The sequence below is a fragment of the Rhynchophorus ferrugineus genome, unplaced genomic scaffold, assembly GCF_030347505.1.
Source record: "Rhynchophorus ferrugineus isolate W39M unplaced genomic scaffold, kcgeb_rfMv2 rfM3, whole genome shotgun sequence".
Lineage (NCBI taxonomy): Eukaryota > Metazoa > Arthropoda > Insecta > Coleoptera > Curculionidae > Rhynchophorus > Rhynchophorus ferrugineus.
The window spans coordinates 14792388-14810670 of NW_027472582.1; the positions used below are offsets into that span (position 1 = coordinate 14792388).

The 18283-nt window shown below is 32.5% G+C and overlaps 2 protein-coding genes across 3 annotated transcripts in view; one reads left to right on the forward strand and one right to left on the reverse strand.

The window, feature by feature from the left end:
* The window catches only part of Nagk (N-acetylglucosamine kinase), a 73462-nt gene extending 58039 nt beyond the window's left edge, over positions 1–15423 (forward strand). The window contains exon 2 of the mRNA XM_076401024.1: positions 13821–15423. Coding sequence (XP_076257139.1) covers positions 14114–15157 — 1044 coding nt within the window. The 5' untranslated portion in view covers positions 13821–14113 and the 3' untranslated portion in view covers positions 15158–15423. The remainder of the gene's footprint in view (positions 1–13820) is intronic.
* LOC143194328 (uncharacterized) overlaps positions 1–18283 on the reverse strand; it is an 88319-nt gene that overhangs the window by 25720 nt on the left and 44316 nt on the right. The gene's annotated exons all lie outside the window — the stretch shown is intronic.

The following is an 18283-nucleotide window of genomic DNA, read 5'->3' on the forward strand; positions in this document are numbered from 1 at the left end:
TTAGTGAATCCTAGCAAATGTGTTTATCGTTACCAATTAAATTGCTTTTTTCTGCGTCTAGAAATCAACTTAATCAACTTTTCTACGAATTAATACATCGTTTATTTGCTGAACGCGTAATAAACAAACAAAAATATTTATTTAACAGTGTTTCGCGACCTTATCTCAGAACAAACATCAAACGCTCTATAGTCCACGTGGATTACCAATTTGACAACTGACTAATCTCCTTGATATATAGGCCGAACAATCATTTTTTTAATTTAACACTAGCACATAATGTAATTGGAAACATATATATAGTCGATTTGTTTTTGTTTTGATTCACAATTTGGACATTCTTTCGACGTTATTCTCTTCAGTGATTTGGATGTGACACATCGTCATAAAGATCGTACTGTAAGTGTTATATTTATTTATTGATATAAACTGTCTTAAATTGTTTTAAAATGATATTCAATGTCCGCCACTTCAGTTAGCAGAAACACATTTAATCTTATTTTTGCATTTTTATCATAATAATAAGTCGAATTTTTTTTAAATATATTTTAAAGTCTCCTTTTACCAACTATGGGTTTATCTGGACTGGGCCTAAAGTTTAACGTGGGCTCCGAACCACGGTCCTCAGCATTGAGCCTACCGACTGGCGAGTGACCAACTTCAGAAATCATCCCAGAAGACATCCGGTCTTACCCAGCCTGGTTACTGGCGTGACTGGGATCACTTCCCTTGTAGGGTTTTACACTCTTGCATAGAACATTCACAAATTTTAAACAATCACAAACATAAATTTACGACCATACCTCAGCAGGATTCGAACCCGCGGCTCTTCGCGGAAATTCCAAGAACACGCCAACTGATCTTCAAATATAACAACATTATGAAATCAGCCTTAAAGCATAAATTGAGCGAGATTGACCGACAATATTGAGCGGCATCAATAAGATATAGATTCAGTAGGCTCTAAACTTATGTGGATAGAGATTTCAAAATGTAATCGTAGCATTGCAATATTTGAAAACTCCCTGCAATTATGAAGATTATTTAGGCTTATTGATTTTTGTATAATATCTTACTTTATTACTGTTGTTCCATTGTAGGACATACACTTCAGAATATATTTCCCAAATTAAAATTAGAAATTAGACGAATCAAACAAAAGTTAAGAGTAAGCTTCCACGTTGCTATGATTTAGTAACCTTCTTTCATCTTTTAAAATAAAATCTTGGATAATATTCGTAAGTAATTCAATCATGCATCATGCAGTTCGTCGTTTGTTGCATCACGATAAGAATTGGTGATTAATCGAAGAACTTTGTTTTGGGAACGTTGGATTACTCATCGATTTGATGATTTTGCACAACATTAAACGTTGCTAATGTTTTATTATTAAGTAATAAATCAATCTCCTTAATCTTAGGTCAAGTTGGGAGTCATCTGCTGCTTGTCTAACGCGATAAAAACTTTATAAGAAAACCATTATATAGCAGCCCTGAACGATCAGATTATCTTTCACATTCCCAAATTTCTAAGAAATATGAACTACCATTAGTGAATAATACATGGCATTGTAGTGAGTATAGAAATCAGGCTAAATTCAGAACATAAGTTCCTGACATCTCGAATGTTGTTTCACCAAAACATCACAAGTCGATAGAAAAGATGTTTAAAACGACCCACCTTATTCTCCAGATCTGCCATCCGGTGACCACTGATGTTTTACAGACTAGAAAAAGATTCATGGAAATGATGAAGAAGTTACCGAAACTATGATATATAGTATATATTAATTTTGCAGTATTGCATATATGCTAATGATGCCGAATTTCTAAAAAAAACTTTCAGTACTGTATAATGCTCAATTATAATTCAACAAAAGACAAATTATTTCCTAACCGGATAATGAGATCAGCTTAGTCGAAGAGGAAAAGGTCAACTACATTTGTCGAAAAAATATAACATTTTTTATTTCTATATATCATGTGTCGATTTCTTTCTTAAGATTAACAAATCTAGAAAATATCGATATTTTTTGCGAATATCAACAATGCAAAATATTTCACAAATTAGCTTTTTGTCGCCAAATTAACTTCCCGAAAAAAAAAAAGAATTTCAAGCTACTTTCTCTGGATTATCGTTACTTTTCAACAAGCTGATATATATACATTCTACTAAAACCTTTTTTACTCTTCAGAGCAACAAATTTAGAAAACATCGATATTTTTGCAACAATCGTATATATTTTTAAATATCAATATTTTTTTCTTTGCTTTTCAAGACGAGGAATTAAAATATATACCGATATTTTTTAGGCTTCCACACTAAATTCAATAGTTTTTACAGTAAAAGTCTGGCACTGATATATATGTTTATATCTTAGGTCGTTTAGGAGGCCCCTGATGACATACTAAGCATATTTTCGAAGATTTTGCAACGTGTAAAGTTGTTACCAGGACTTAATCGTTGTGGAAAATTCACTTTATTACTATTTTGCTTGTTTAAAGACCGTATACGAATTCCTAGAAGGGAATTATGTTGAATAAAAAAAACTAATTTTGCCAAAAAATGTGTTTTACACTGGTAGGCCGGGGACTTTTCAATTGACCTGTTAATGTAAACACCTGACATATACACAATGTTTATTTATTAATAAAGTGTCGAGCCACCATTTGTTTTTAAAACACCTGCAATTCTTAGGTTCGTAGAATGGCTGTCGTTTTTATTGCAGAAGCTCACATTGGGCAGCTTTTGGAAGTTGATCATGTTCTCCTATGGATTATTAAACATATTCAGGCATCTTACAATAGTTCCATTAGCTGCGCGCTAGTGGTAAATGACATGTGAAATTCATTTGAGATCCTTACAGAGCCTTAGGGATATCGTCTCTCGAATCGTAGCTATGGGAAAATTTCACCAACGATTTAAGAACTACCTAAATGATAATTATATGTTATTGGCAGTAGAAAACGAAAAATAATTGAAAGGAACACGACAGTTAAAACACTAAAGATTCAGGCTTCCATCACGTGAAATCCATCGAATAATCTTCGATATTGTTACCGACTACATTTATTTAACATTTATGTATTATAACAAGATACTCTTTATATATTATAATCTATGTTAACGACCCTGTATTATAATAATATCTACATGAAATAAACAAGGAAATTAACTGAACTTGGTGCTTATTTATTTTTATGTGTAAGCGAGGAATTTTTACGAAAATCAAACTTGACGATTATATAAAAACGCGCATTATTTAGTGATACCGAGGAACCAGTTCCAACATACACTTCATTAATACTAAACGATTTATTCTTACGTAACTGAGCTGCAGGTTATGAAAAGGAAAAGCAAGGTCACGCCAGCAAATTACCAATTTTTTATCGGGTTAAAAAATCGATTTCGTTCAAAAAATAATCAGTCATTATTAAGTTTATCGTGTTCGTTTTATTTTACTACTTCTAAAGATTTTGTAAAAATAGTAAGGATAATGAAAAAAACAGTATTAGCCATAATAACACAAAAAAGGCTGCAGAAATAGTCAGTGTATTTCACAACCAATAAGCATATTCACAACCAATTTAATACGTACAGGTTAGAGTAATTAGTAGAAAAGATAATTGATTTTCTCTTTACCACGCTTTACATAGATTGTGTAAAAAAATGTTAGATGTAACATCACAGTGAAATCAGAAACAGGGCAACTTTTACTGCACATAGGCCTAGTTATAATGACCAAAAGAAGATAGAGAATATGTCATTATAGAATATGCTAGACGAACAAAATCCACGATATATATTCTTTATTAATTCTACTTAAAATAAATACTGAATACTGTAATAACTAAAGAGTAAAATTGGCAAGACATGGGTAGGAAAATGACTAAAACATAATTATAAAAACAAGAACAAGACAAGAGAAACAAAAAAAGCCGGAATATTTCGTTGGTGAAAGATGGTAAAGGATGATTTATCGGAGATAGGGCGAAATAAAGAAGAAAGTTAAAAGTAGAAAGGCTCGAAAGCCCTTATCAGAAAGTAAAGTGATAACCAAATAGAGGCTAGAAATTGATATCGAAATATTTACAAAGATAATGGCATTTTCTTCTTAGACATCTAAACCTAAAATAAAAAGAGTATTTGTTTTGGGAACGTTGGATTACTCATCGATTTGATGATTTTGCACAACATTAAACTTTGCCAATGTTTTATTATTAAGTAATAAATCAATCTCCTTGATCTTAGGTCAAGTGAGGAGTATCTTCTGACTAACCAATATAGTTCTAATATCAACAATATATCAATCAAAATATCAGCAATATATATATATATATATATATATATATATATATATATATATATATGTATATTTATACTAATAGATAAATACAGTAAATACAGTGTATAGATTAATTCTACTTAAAATAAATACTGAATACTGTAATAACTAAAGAGTAAAATTGGCAAGACATGGGTAGGAAAATGACTAAAACATAATTATAAAAACAAGAACAAGACAAGAGAAACAAAAAAGCCGGAATATTTCGTTGGTGAAAGATGGTAAAGGATAATTTATCGGAGATAGCGCGAAATAAGGAAGAAAGTTAAAAGTAGAAAGGCTCGAAAGCCCTTATCAGAAAGTAAAGTGATAACCAAATAGAGGCTAGAAATTGATATCGAAATATTTACAAAGATAATGGCATTTTCTTCTTAGACATCTAAACCTAAAATAAAAAGAGTATTTGTTGCATGACTTAGGTAAATTAAAATTATAATCACATATTTTGTGTTGTTGTATTCTTGCTGATATATTGTTATTCAATATATCAAACACCTTGATTTAAAAGTATAATAGTTGTTTTTCACCTGTCCCAACAAATTATTTTGGTCTTATTTTTAATTGTTATAGAAGTCCACCTGCATTAATTCTTTTTTTTCCACCTGCGCTAATAGTAGCAATATATCCACCTGATTGCACAACAAATAATCCCTCAGCTGACTCAATCATTAACTAATCTTTTATTTTATTGCGGATAATCGACCTTTATCTTCGCAATTGATAAACCTAGATAAAGTCATATGTACATAAACAAAATACCCTACACAGGCCTGTTTTTACTGCAAGGTAGGAAAAGAATTTCAATATAACCCTAGTGACTTCAAACCATACCATACAGACCCAGTCAGAAGTTTGACGAAGCTAAATCTGGCAAATAAGGTGGATGTGGCACATTTTGTTTTTTTTTTTCTAAAAAGATACATTGTACTTGATTTAAAAAAATATTAAGTTTGTCTACCATGACCCAGAATTTTGTTCGCAAATTTTTACAGAGTGTATCGTTTTTCCTTTTTAATGCTAACCCACAGCTAAAACATTGTCTTTTATATACCAAAGAAACTGATACTAGAACCTTCTTGGTTGACTTCTAGACACTAACTTTTCTAGTCTCATCAGTAGTGATGAAACAAAGCACATTTTCACATTCCTTATCGAATATTGCACTCCTGCCTTTTGAAGAATCACAATTATCAATAACCGTAAACATAAAATTACGACCATGCTCCAGCAGCATTCAAACCTGCGACTATCACAGTATTAAGAGGACCGTCCTGTAGCCTTGACCACTGCGTCAACCAAGCTGACAATATAAGTAATTTTATAATCACATATTCCCAAAAAATTTAGTACTAAATCTAAATTAAAGTTATTATGTATGTATTAGATATCTGTAATTAAAATTATTAAAATTCTGTAATCGCTAAATATAGCTTAATATAGATAGTCTTATTTGGCTCAAAGTTCTCTTTTGTTGTCAAATCTTCAAAGATAACTACAAGAACTTGTACTCGTTTTTAATCAGTATAGTAGACATATCATTCATAAATATTGCCAATTCCAAACAGGACAGAAACATGCAATAAATATCAAAATGGCACACTAACCTTTATATACCGATGTCGTTTATAGCCTTTTATCTCTTAAGATATAGGTCACGAAACAAAAATAATTTTATTGTATTGCATATGAATGATAATTCTTCTTTCAACAAATTAATGCCTAGTATAACTTTCTGTGTGTATCTCTGTAAGTTTTGTAAAAAAGCGTATGCAGTGTGACAATAGTCTACATATCGTCCTTCAAAAGTTATTTTACTAGAAGTTGTTGACTGTTTATAATTCATAAAACTTTTTAAGTCAACAAACTGTCCACACTGGGAGGTGTGTTTTAATAAATGTTTGCACTTGTATGTTTATACTATAATAAGTGTAAACTTTTTATGATGGATGTTGACAACATTTTATGTAGAACTTGATCTGTTTTTGTATATATAAGCACCTGATTTCCAGTTTTCACAATTTAAACTATATGATAGTTTCTTGTTTGGCGCAGTGGTAAAGGCGACAGGACGATCCTCCTGCGGTTGCGATAGTCGCGTGTTCGAATCCTGCTGGGGCATGGTCGTCAATTTATGTTTGTGATTGTTTATCATGTATGATTGTCCTTAGGCAAGAGTGCAAAATCCAACAAGGAAAATGATACCAGTCACGCCAATAAACAGGCTGGATAAGACCGTATGTCTTCTCTGATGATCGAAAGTAGGTCACTTGCCAGTCGGTAAGCTTAATGTCGAGGGCCGTGACTCGGAGCCACGTTAACCAGTCGGTCTAGTTCAGATAAACCCTCGTTGGTAAAAAGGAGACTTTAATATATACAAAAAATTCTATATAATAAATCTGAATATGCATACCGTTTAAGCATGAATTTAATTAATGTTAATAGTAAAATCTGTTCTGGACTGAACTTCGGAATCGATGAAATCAAAACTGTGCTTGATTGACCAGAACTAGAAGCACTAATACTATTTTTATTTTCAGTAACCTGACTTGCTAGTGAAGAGAAACTATAAAATACAACGTATATTCTCTTTTATGATGTCCATTTTTAACTTGGGTTCAAACAAAACTGAGTCGATTCGCAATAATGTCATAGTTCTGTTAATCGTTCTAACAACTATTATTTAACTAAATCCAAGAGCTTCGCTTCCTTACTTCTTCATTTCCACATCACACAGTAGTAATATTATGAAGAAGCTAATATTTGTAGCGCGTTAGAATACCTCTTATTGATCTAATTACCATAAAGACCAGTGTCTCGCATATACAATATTATACATCAAGACATTATTTTTTTATAACATCATTATTAGATACGCTTAGTACAATCTTCATTTACAATTAATTTGTTACTACTTTTCCTATGTACTTGGATTAATTAACAAACAAGACGAGTGCGAGAAAATACATCAGTATGTATTCCTCAATTATAAAATTATAATTATTTATAAATTATTAACTTATGGCTATAGTTTGTACTAAATGTATACACTTTATATAAGTTCGTATGGTTTTGTTCACTTCAATCTCCTGACATTCTGCGCGCTGTCCAGCAGTTGTATTGCTTCCACGTTAGTATGATTTAGTAAACTTCTTTCGTGTTTCAAGGCGAAATCTTGGATAACTTCGCAAATCCATTTGATTTCCAGGTCATCGTGCAGTTCTTCGTTGGTTACATAGAGATAGGTATTGGTAATCAATCGAAGAACCTTGTTTTAATATAACGCTGATATGACTAGTTGATTTGAATTTTTAGTGTATTATAAATCAACCTTTTTGATTTTAGATCAAGTTTAGAGTATCTTCCGACTAACCAGTATAGTTGTTTAATTTTGGTTCTAATTTGTCTAACGTGATGCTTCCAATTTAATCTACCGTCAAGATGGATTCCAAGGTATTTAGCTCATTTTGCTTGAGGAATCGGGCATCCATTGAGTGATATAATTAAGTTTATAGTGCAAAATTAACGTGGACATATTATTTGGCGCTATTTAGTTTAATTTTCCAATCTTTCGTCCATTTGTAGATTTTGTTGACTGCCACTTGCACTTTTTCTATTGCCCTAGGCAGAGATATATCTTTTGCCATAATAATTGTGTCGTCAGCAAAGGTTCCAAGAAGTGTTTCTTTTGTTGTTGGAATGTCAGCAGTGTAGAGCAGATACAGGAGAGGTCCTAAGACGCTACCTTGTGGTACTCCAACCGAGATATTTTTAAATGTTGAAAACGCCATTTCCTGCGATCCAAATGCCAAACCCGATCAAAAGCTTGCGAGACGTCCAGGAATATTGCAGGGCAGTATTTCTTTTCGTCAAACGTTCTTTCAATAGCCGCAGTTACTCTGTGCATTTGATCGATTGTTGAATGGTGATTTCGAAAACCGAACTGGAAACCTGGTATTGTTACCAAATATTTAACACGTTTAAATATCAGTTTCTCAAATAGCTTTGATACTGCAGGTCGTAGCGAAATAGGCCTGTAAGATTCGACTTGTTCTGCAAGTTTGTCAGGTTTTTTGAGCATAATTATTTGTGCCACTTTAAAGCATTCCGGGACATGCTTCAGCCTTAAACAGGCATTAAATATATATGTCAACATGATGATTGCTTTTCGTGACAGTTCTTTCAATAATCCAGGTGAAATGTCATCTATACCAGGTGCCTTTTTAGGATTGAGGTTATCAATTTCAGTAGCAACTTCCAGTGGAGAAATTAAATTTAGATCTACATCGGGTTGTTAAACAGGAGATGTATCCATAGTAGATTCTATATCATTAGGTCGCGTCGAACCCATTCATTTCGATCATTTTTAATTGGCGGTATTCGAATAATTGGTCTTTTAAATCTGCGAGTTGCTTTCCATAGTGAATAATCTTTGTCTGCTTGTGGGCTTAATTCACTTACATACTTTTGAAAGCAATTCTGTTTATATTCTTTGATCTTTTGATTCATCTTATTACTAATTCTATTAAAAGTAGTTTTGTCTGCAGCATTTCTGGTTCTGTGCCATAATCTTCTTGCTTTTCGCCTTTCTTTTATCATTTCTCTAATTTCGAGGGGGTAAAGTACTTCATATTCTGATTTATCAAGACATTATTAACATTGTAACTTTATTCTGAAATATCTGAAATTACTCTAAAAACATTACTTCGCTTGTCATGTAAACAGCTATATATGCCAGAAATAGCTAGTCAAAGAATTCCTTTCCATAGCAGAAAGGCATATCTGAGTATAATTTTGTTATACTATCTGAGATTATAAAGTGTTAGCCACTTTATAAAGTGAACCTAATTTTTTTTCTTGCTATGACGAGGATATGTTACTATTATGAAGCTTATAAATTAATTTTAAAGAACTTACAACAGATGATGTTATCGTGTATTAAGTCCCATCGGGTATATTATTATAACAATCTTCATATTGAAGCCTCACAAGAAGTGTGAACAAAACATTATTTCAGTTCGTTGAAAATGTTTGAATTCGTACTTTTTACTTCAATTGGAAGAAACGTTTTTCGACGTTTTAAAAGTAGTTATTTTGACATCGGGCTTTCTGGATAGACAGAAAAATGGAAAGCGAGTATTTAAAGACATTACTCGATGAATAATTATACAATTATACAATTGATTAGATTAAGTCGAATACTACGCGTAAAAAGGCCGGAATATGAACAAGGACACAACAATGTTATTCTTCAGCACGACAACGCTCGACCACGTATGTCCACAAAGTAATGACTATCGATAGGTAATACTTTGAATAAAATACATTGTACCGATTTTTCGCAATACAACTTCACATTGTAAAAAATCCTTTAAAACTAATTTGAAGACCTATTTATTGAAATAATATCGTAAAGTGGCATGTCAATATCATTAATTTACATAATAATAAATTAAATGAATTTTCAGTTATTTCATAGTAGCCCAATATCGATGTAACTTTTTTTTACTGTCTATATTTTTTACAGATATTTTAATCTGATGTATCGATATTATTTAGGATCAAGATTTCGCATTTTTTTTCTTATCAATATCGATATTTTTTAAAACATTCCTATATGAAAATTGAAGAACATGAGCGTGCAAAATTATTCTTTCAAAATAAAATCAGTATCGATTAGAATCTGTAATCCACTTTCGGTTTGGATATTTTATTTACATTGGACAACGTACGTAAATCAAAAATATTTAACCAATTAAATAGTATTTTTTATCGTTAGAATACTCAAACAAATTTTACTTCGTGTTATTAGAATACTAGTAGGCACGAGTTTATTTTATGACGAAAATGGATTTAAATGTGAGAAAGCATGTCTCGAGTGCTTGTTATTTTCAATAAAAAATACTTCATTTTTCAAGACAAGATCAAGTTCATTCGACTACATTACAGAAACATCGTTTTTTTATATAAAAATGTTTTGCTTGTTAAAAGTAATTTTAACAAAACCCAGATTAGATAAAATACGTAATAATATTACGTATTGGACAATACTTACGTACGATTGCAACATTTTACTGAATTTGCAATTATTAAAAATAAATAAATAATATTATTTGAACCTCGATATGTGGAGTGGAAATTATAAATAAATATTGCGGAATGTTGGTTTTTTTTTAAATAATATTGTTGTCTTGAATTAAATATTTTGTTTAAATTGGAGAAAAAAATATTTATAGAAAATTAACATTTATCTATAATTATATTACTTAGGAATATGAAAATGACTTAGGAATATATAAATGTCAATCGAGGTAATAATATTTTTTATAAAAGTGTGTTTCTACTTAAATTTTGAAATAATACATTATTCAAGTTGTTGAGCTGTCAAGTGTAATTAACAAGTTACAGATTTTAGTCACGCCAGTTTCTTGAATATTTAATCACTGAACTTACTGGTAAACGTAATGTTCTGAATCACGGAAGAACCCATTTATGTCCACTTTTTCAGCTATCAATCTTAATCAATTTGTGAAACCTACCACCTATAAACATGAACGTCCTCTTAGTAACTGGAATAATTGAAATAATTATACTATATTAAAATTTATCTCTCCTATATAATGAATTACACACATACATGCCAAATATGAGATTCGAACCTACAAAGTCTTTGAAAACTAATCGAGAGGTATTGGCGTTTACCAGAACTGCCGACAAATATATTTATACATTCTTGGAATGACAATAAACAGCTGATTAATTGTCATTGATGATATATAATAAACAGATTGATTTCAAAGTTTCAACACATCTTTTACATGAGCTGTTCAATATGTCTAGACAGTGAGCTATAATAATTCTAAACAGTTTCAAAAATATATTGAAAAACGTGGGATGTTCATGCACAATATTCACCAGACCAAGATTGTTTGGATATCACTCAAGGGTGTAAGGCCATCCAATGCTCACCCATAGTCCATTGAAAAACACCTTTGATTCGTGTACTCCTGGAATCATCCTTTAACCTAAACTAATGAGACTTGGGCAGTTAAAGCTATAGGACCACCCAATTTGAAACTTTGGAAAAAACCGAATGCATGAATTCCTGAATAACTTATATACCATGAAAATTTGGGTTGAAATATTGCAGTTTTGCAAAAAAGCATTAAATGCGAAGTAATAGACAATAATGCAATAAATACTTAACGAACCATGTTACTTTCGGTTTTTTCTTTAGAAGGTTTTATGTCGTGTGGTGCACCATTAAAAATCCTATAACACTCTTAGAGTCAAATTCCATTTTGATGTTCTTGTTTTCAAGTTAGTTTATATTACAAACTTTCATTTAAACTAAAATACATTTAAACCAGTACTTTGTTTATCCCTCGATATATTCAATAAATCATCACTTAGAAATGAAAAATATCGATGGTCTTGACATATCTCTATTTAATATTACAGCTACCTATTTGGTGGTATTTTACTGCTTCCGAAGCTCATTAAATAGTTTCAGAACTTATGGCGAAGCTGCTTCTCCATTTTGTAATTTTGGTTTCAACATATTAAAGGTGGTTAATGACAAAGAACGGCCTGAAAGACCAAAAAAGTTCGAATATAATGAGTTGCAAGATTGATTGGACAAAAATCTAGCTCAAACTTTCAAGTATTTTTCAATCAACTTAGCGGTTGATGAATCAACTGTTTTGTAACGTATTGTGACTAGCGATAAAAAGTCAATCTAAAACAAAACTGAAACTTAATTTATTTATGACCAGAAAGCCTTGTTGTGATTATATTGAGATCGGCAAAGTATAGTGTTTTACTGACTGCTAAAATCGAAGGAAACTGTTACTGCAAATGTCTACTGATATCAATTAAAGAAATTGAGCAACGTATTGTTTCAATAAAGGTCATCAATAGAGAGGAACAAATCCAAAGTCATCCTGTGTTGCATGACAACGCTTATTCATACGGTTCAAGAATTGTGAGCCAGATTACTCACCACACATAACGCCTTCTGATATGACGTTCTAACATATGGTATTACCGTGTATATTCAATCGCGTCAGGTAGCCAACTTTATGTTGAAGCCTCACTGAAATGCATCACCTTTCAGTATGTAGTACTTCGTCGAAATGCGTTTAAAATCTGAACTTGTATCGAGTAAATCGCATTCGCTGGAAATTTTACATTTTTACTTTTACAATTTGAAGAAGAAAGCGATTGAAAGTCATGCCGTGTGAAGCTTGTGAATACTAGTTTTGATGTTTTAATAGTGCTGATTCTGGCATCGAATACAGGGTTCGTTCTGAACAGCCAAAAAAATTGAAGACGAGGGTCTGAAGGCGTTACTCGATGATGATCCATGTAAAACGCAAGAAGAAACGAAATCGCTTGAAGAACATGGGAATGATGGGAAGAACAAAATGAACATGGGAAGCATTGAAAGGCGCATGAGCATTTGTGTGATGTTGCTTCAACGGCAAAATCAAAAAGGTTTTATTGCATAATATTGTTATTGATGATGAAAAGTGGATCCATTACGATAATCCAAAGCCAAAAAATCATGGAGACCACCTGGTTGTACATCAACATCAACGGGAAAGTCGAATATCCATGGTTCCAAGCTAATGCTCTATATTTGGTGAGATCAGCTTGATATGGTGAACTGTGAGCTACTATAACTTAGTAAAACCATCAGTAGGGATCTAGAATTGATACGTGTGAGCCAAAATACCAGCAAAGACACAACAATGTTATTCTTCAGCATGACAACGATCGACCATATGTTGCAAAACAGGTGAAAACATAGTTGGAAACATTAAAATGGGAAGTGCTATCCCACCTTCCGTATTATTCAAACCTTGCTCTATCTGATTACTACTTGTTTCAACATATAGGTCGTGATCTACTTACTAGAACTTCTACTGACTTCCACTTCGTACTAGTTTCACTTCTTATAAAAATATCAAAAGTGCATCGATTCGTAAATAACCTCAAGAAATACATCATTCTTTCGAGATGAAATCTGTAAGTTACCTGAAAGATGGGAACAAGTGCCGGCTATCGATGAACAATACCTTGAATCAAATACATTCTACCAATTTTTCATAATAAAGCTTCAAATTATAAAAAAACTTTTGAAACCAATTTATAGGACCAAATTATATCAATTTTTATCTTTAACAATGAAAAATTTTGGATCTATAAAACTTAATAAACTTGTTATTATGTTATTATTATTTATTTTGGTATATAAACAATTTCTAAAAGCATGTTAAAAAGAATAACATTATTAATAATTATTATAACTTAATAGCACGGTTTTGTTCTCTCAATATATTTCTTTTACATCATTCCTACATCTGATAAAAACAATGAGAATCTACCAAAAGCGATATCGATAAAATTGCCTAATCTCCTCAACGCCACGTTATAATTAATCTCTCGTTGCTAATCTGCTATTATCTTGTTGCAGGCTCGCCGTCCCTGTCTTCCGAGCTGATAACTCCACCAACACGGACCCACGGCGCATAAATAAAAAAAAAACAGACGACGATAAAGTGGCGGATATTTAATAAAATGTCAAGTAGAGAAGTGCGTTCAGTTGAAGGCTGGTGTTGCGCGGTCTAGTCGCTTACAGAACTTTCTCCGTGTCGGCGTGATGCCATTGACGACGTGGCCATAGCAGACAGACATTCCGCATTGCCGTTAATAAACAAGTCAGTTGCTCGCGATCAATCGTAGCCGTCGACGATAATAAAAACGAGAATGTCGTGCGAGGTTATTGGCGGTATCGAAGGTGGAGCCTCCCACACCCACGCCGTGTTGATGAGCCCCGAAGGACAGGTCCTAGCCGTGTCTCAGGGACCCGGAACCAATCATTTCCTCATCGGAAAGGACGAGTGTCGGAGACGGATCGTTCAGCTCATCGACGAAGCCAAGACCAAAGCCGGTATACCCGTGGACGCGCCCCTGGCAGCGATCGGACTGAGTCTCAGTGGCTGCGAAGTGGAGGAATCCAATCAGGACCTGGTGAACGGACTGATTGCTTCTTATCCCCACTTGGCGCGTCAGTACTCCATCGCGTCCGACACCGACGGCTCTATCGCCACCACCAGCAACCAGGGTGGTGTCGTTTGTATCGCTGGCACCGGCTCCAATACCCTACTTATTAACCCTGACGGTACCAAAGTTCAGTGCGGTGGTTGGGGATATCTCTTAGGGGACGAGGGTAGTGCTTGGAGCATAGCCTCCAGAGCGATCAAGTACTGTTTCGACGATATCGACAAATTCCAACCGGCACCAGCACCAACAGACCGAGTTTGGTCTCTAATCAAAGACTTTTTCAAAATCAAAACCCAATGCGACATCCTGGACATATTCTACAAGGATTTCGACAAATCCCGTATAGCTTTAGTCTGCAAAAGCTTATCCCAACTAGCCAAAGACGGAGATGCTCTAGCTCAATTGATATTCGAACAAGCAGGACGCCATCTAGCCGCCAGCATATCGGCCGTGGCGTCAAGAGCCGCTTCGGAACTAACAAATCAGTCTGGAGGTCTCCACGTTCTCTGTGTCGGTTCCGTGTGGCTAAGCTGGAACCTGCTCGAGAACGGTTTCATATCACACTTGAAAAGCAACTCCAGCTTACAAGAACTCAGTCTGATGAGACTAAAAACCGAGATGGGAGTTGGTGCTGCGCTCATGGCATCCGATCGACTAAAACTTCGACTCGATAGGGATTATTCCAAGAATTATACCGTTTTCTATTCGTACAAGAGAGAGGATGTTTGTAACTGTAAAGAGAAATAGTTTGTGATCGGTTATAGTTTGTGAACGATTGATTTTAGTGAAGAAACCCAGTGTGAATTGGTCTGATATTAAAGTTAAAGCCAAGTTGATGCTGATTCAACATCCCGCAGTTCAGTAATCACAGTTTGCCTTTCTAAACTTTTATATAAATGTAATCAAAACTATTTTTGGTTAGCTAAGTTTCGTATGTATATTTGTTTTATATCCTTGTTATTACGCCGTAAATTGTTTGTTATTGTAAGTAACAATAAAAATTTTACCAAAAATTAACATTTTTTATTAATACTCAATCCAAAAATCCCTGGTTTTCACAATTATCGGGATATTATATTTCAATTATTAACGATCGTTAATTTTCGATTAATTAAAGTGCATTTATCGCCATTAATAAAAATAGTTTAACAAGATAAATACTTAGATATCTAACTAAAAATTGAAGATTTAGATTAAAGCTTAACTAAAATAAAAAAAGGATTATTGAAAGATTATTTGGATTATTCATGTATTGTTTTTTCCAGTTAATAAATTTGAGTAACTGTCAAATTAAAAATTAAAATAAAACACAAATATTAGGAATTTCCTAGATTTGCCATTATTTTTGGTATGGTATTTATGAAATTATTTAAAAAACTGTTTTTACTAAAAATCTTCTTGATGTCATAGACAAAACCGTATTGTGAAAACTCAAAAATATATATTAATCGACGTTAAAGAAGGAAAACAACAATCCATATCTAAACAAAATATTATCCCATTTATTAGTATAAAAGGAGACATGGTTATAACAAATTTTTGACAACCGGATGTCTTCTGGGATGATTTCTAAAGTTGGTTGGCTTAATGCGGAGGACCATGGTTCGGGGCCCACGTTAAACTTTAAGCCCAGTCCAGATAAACCCATAGTTAGTAAAAGGAGACTTTAAAATATATTAAAAAAATTGACAAAAGTAAATTTATTAAAAATTTAATTGTATTGATCCTTCATGTTTATATATCGTATTTTATGCTTTAATCGTTCATAAAAATTTTGTTATATATACTTTATATATATATATATATATATATATATATATATATATATATATATATATATATATATATATATATAGGGAAGGGAAGGGAATGCCAAGGGAATTATCATTACCATTTTTTTATCACAGCTAACATTGATATCGTATGTAAAAACTCGAAAATATATATTCATGTTCGATGTTCACAAAAATAACCAACAATTCATATCTGAAAAAAATATCAACAAATGATCAAAATGAGACATAGTTTTACCGAATTTTTGACAAAAGTAAATTTTATCTTTCATGTTTATATATATCAAACAATGATAAAGCTAAAAATGGAGTTGCACTAAAAATTCAAATCAACTAGTCATCCAACGCTGTTGTAGCGACCTTGAGGCATGTCGAATTTTACATCGTGGAATAACGGTCAACCAAGTACCCAGAAATATAACCCCGAGACGTTTATCTGGGATGTTACTGAAAGGTATTTTCATCATTCAGTAACCGACCATCGTTTGGTTTAGACGTGCCATCATCGACTGCCCAAACCTCGTCTCCAGGTAACACCGCTACCATCCGTTTTATCTATTTTATATTTTCTACATTTTTTTATATTGTCAATAAATAACTGTCAGATAATGTAACACCACTGTTTCATTTCGTTTTCACATTTCATCTCCATTCACCGAGCCATACAACTTACCCCAAACTGTCAAAACAAAATTCTTCTATTAATTACCAATGCTTATAGCTACGTAACCAACGACAAACTGCACGATGACCTCGAAATCAAATACATTTTTGTGAAATTTCCCAGAATTTCTCCTTAAAACACGAAAGAAGATCAGTAAATCATACTAACATGGAAGCAATACAACTACTGGATAACGCACGGGATATCAGAAATTTGAAGTGAACCAAACCATATATAAACCATAGTGTATACCTTTAGTGTAAACTATAGTTTAAGTTATTATTATTTTATAATTGAGGAATACATATTGATGTGTTTATCTCACACTAGTCTTGCTTGTGAATTAACCTGAGTAGAAATGAAATGTAGTAATAAATTAATTTATAATTAAGATTTTACTAAACATACGTAATGAAGATGTTATCAAAAAATTATATATCGTATATTATACTTTAGTCGTTCATAAAAATATTTTTTTATATAATTTTAAATATATGTACCATTATTTCCATTTGTTTCTTGATTACATCTAACAATATTATGGACAATTTTCTTCGAAAATAAAACAAAAAACTGAAACATGTAGCTGCAATTTAAAGGCCATTCACTATTAATCGATAATCTGTCTTAGGTTCTCTTTATCAGCAATAAACTCAACGACTCGCCTACTTGACATAACTCTTTAAAATTCCGAAATTTCCAATCCGTGTTTGCAAACGTTGATTATCTTGTTTATGTGAATTAATTTCAAGGTTAATATGTGAATGTTACGAGCGTCAAATTATTTCAGCAATGTAACGCCGAATCCGGAAATAACTAACGCGATAATTAAATTGTATTTATTATTCAGTGTTAATTGAAATGCCCGTTTATCTCCAGAATTAACACTTTCTGTTTATATTATTTTTATGTGTATGTTTGCCAAATATGGGAATTAACATTGGTCTATTTAAATACAATCAGTTTTAAATCGCAACTCAACTAATTTGAAACCATTTATTGTTTCAATATTCCTAGAAAACCTTGACTCATTGCAGCAAAAAAATATAATGTAACAATTAACATAATCATATACAATATCACTTTTCACATTTAATTGAACGCTAAATATTATGTGTTAAAGAGATTAATAACTAAATACTCAATGTCATAACTCAGTTCGGTTTACCCACTTGTGACTAAAAAAAGTAATTTTATATTTATTCTAGAGAAAGATTAGCAAAATTTTAGATAACGCTGATAACCGCAATTATGACGTCATAACGTTTTCAATTATATTTCAGAGTTCCCGTTTTTTTGTTCAACTAAAGTGGTTCGAACTTCACATCCTCGACATTACTAACTGGCGAAGGACCAACTCTAATGCTGCGTACAGACCAGGCCAACGAAAGATAAGGAACGATTTTGTTCGAATAT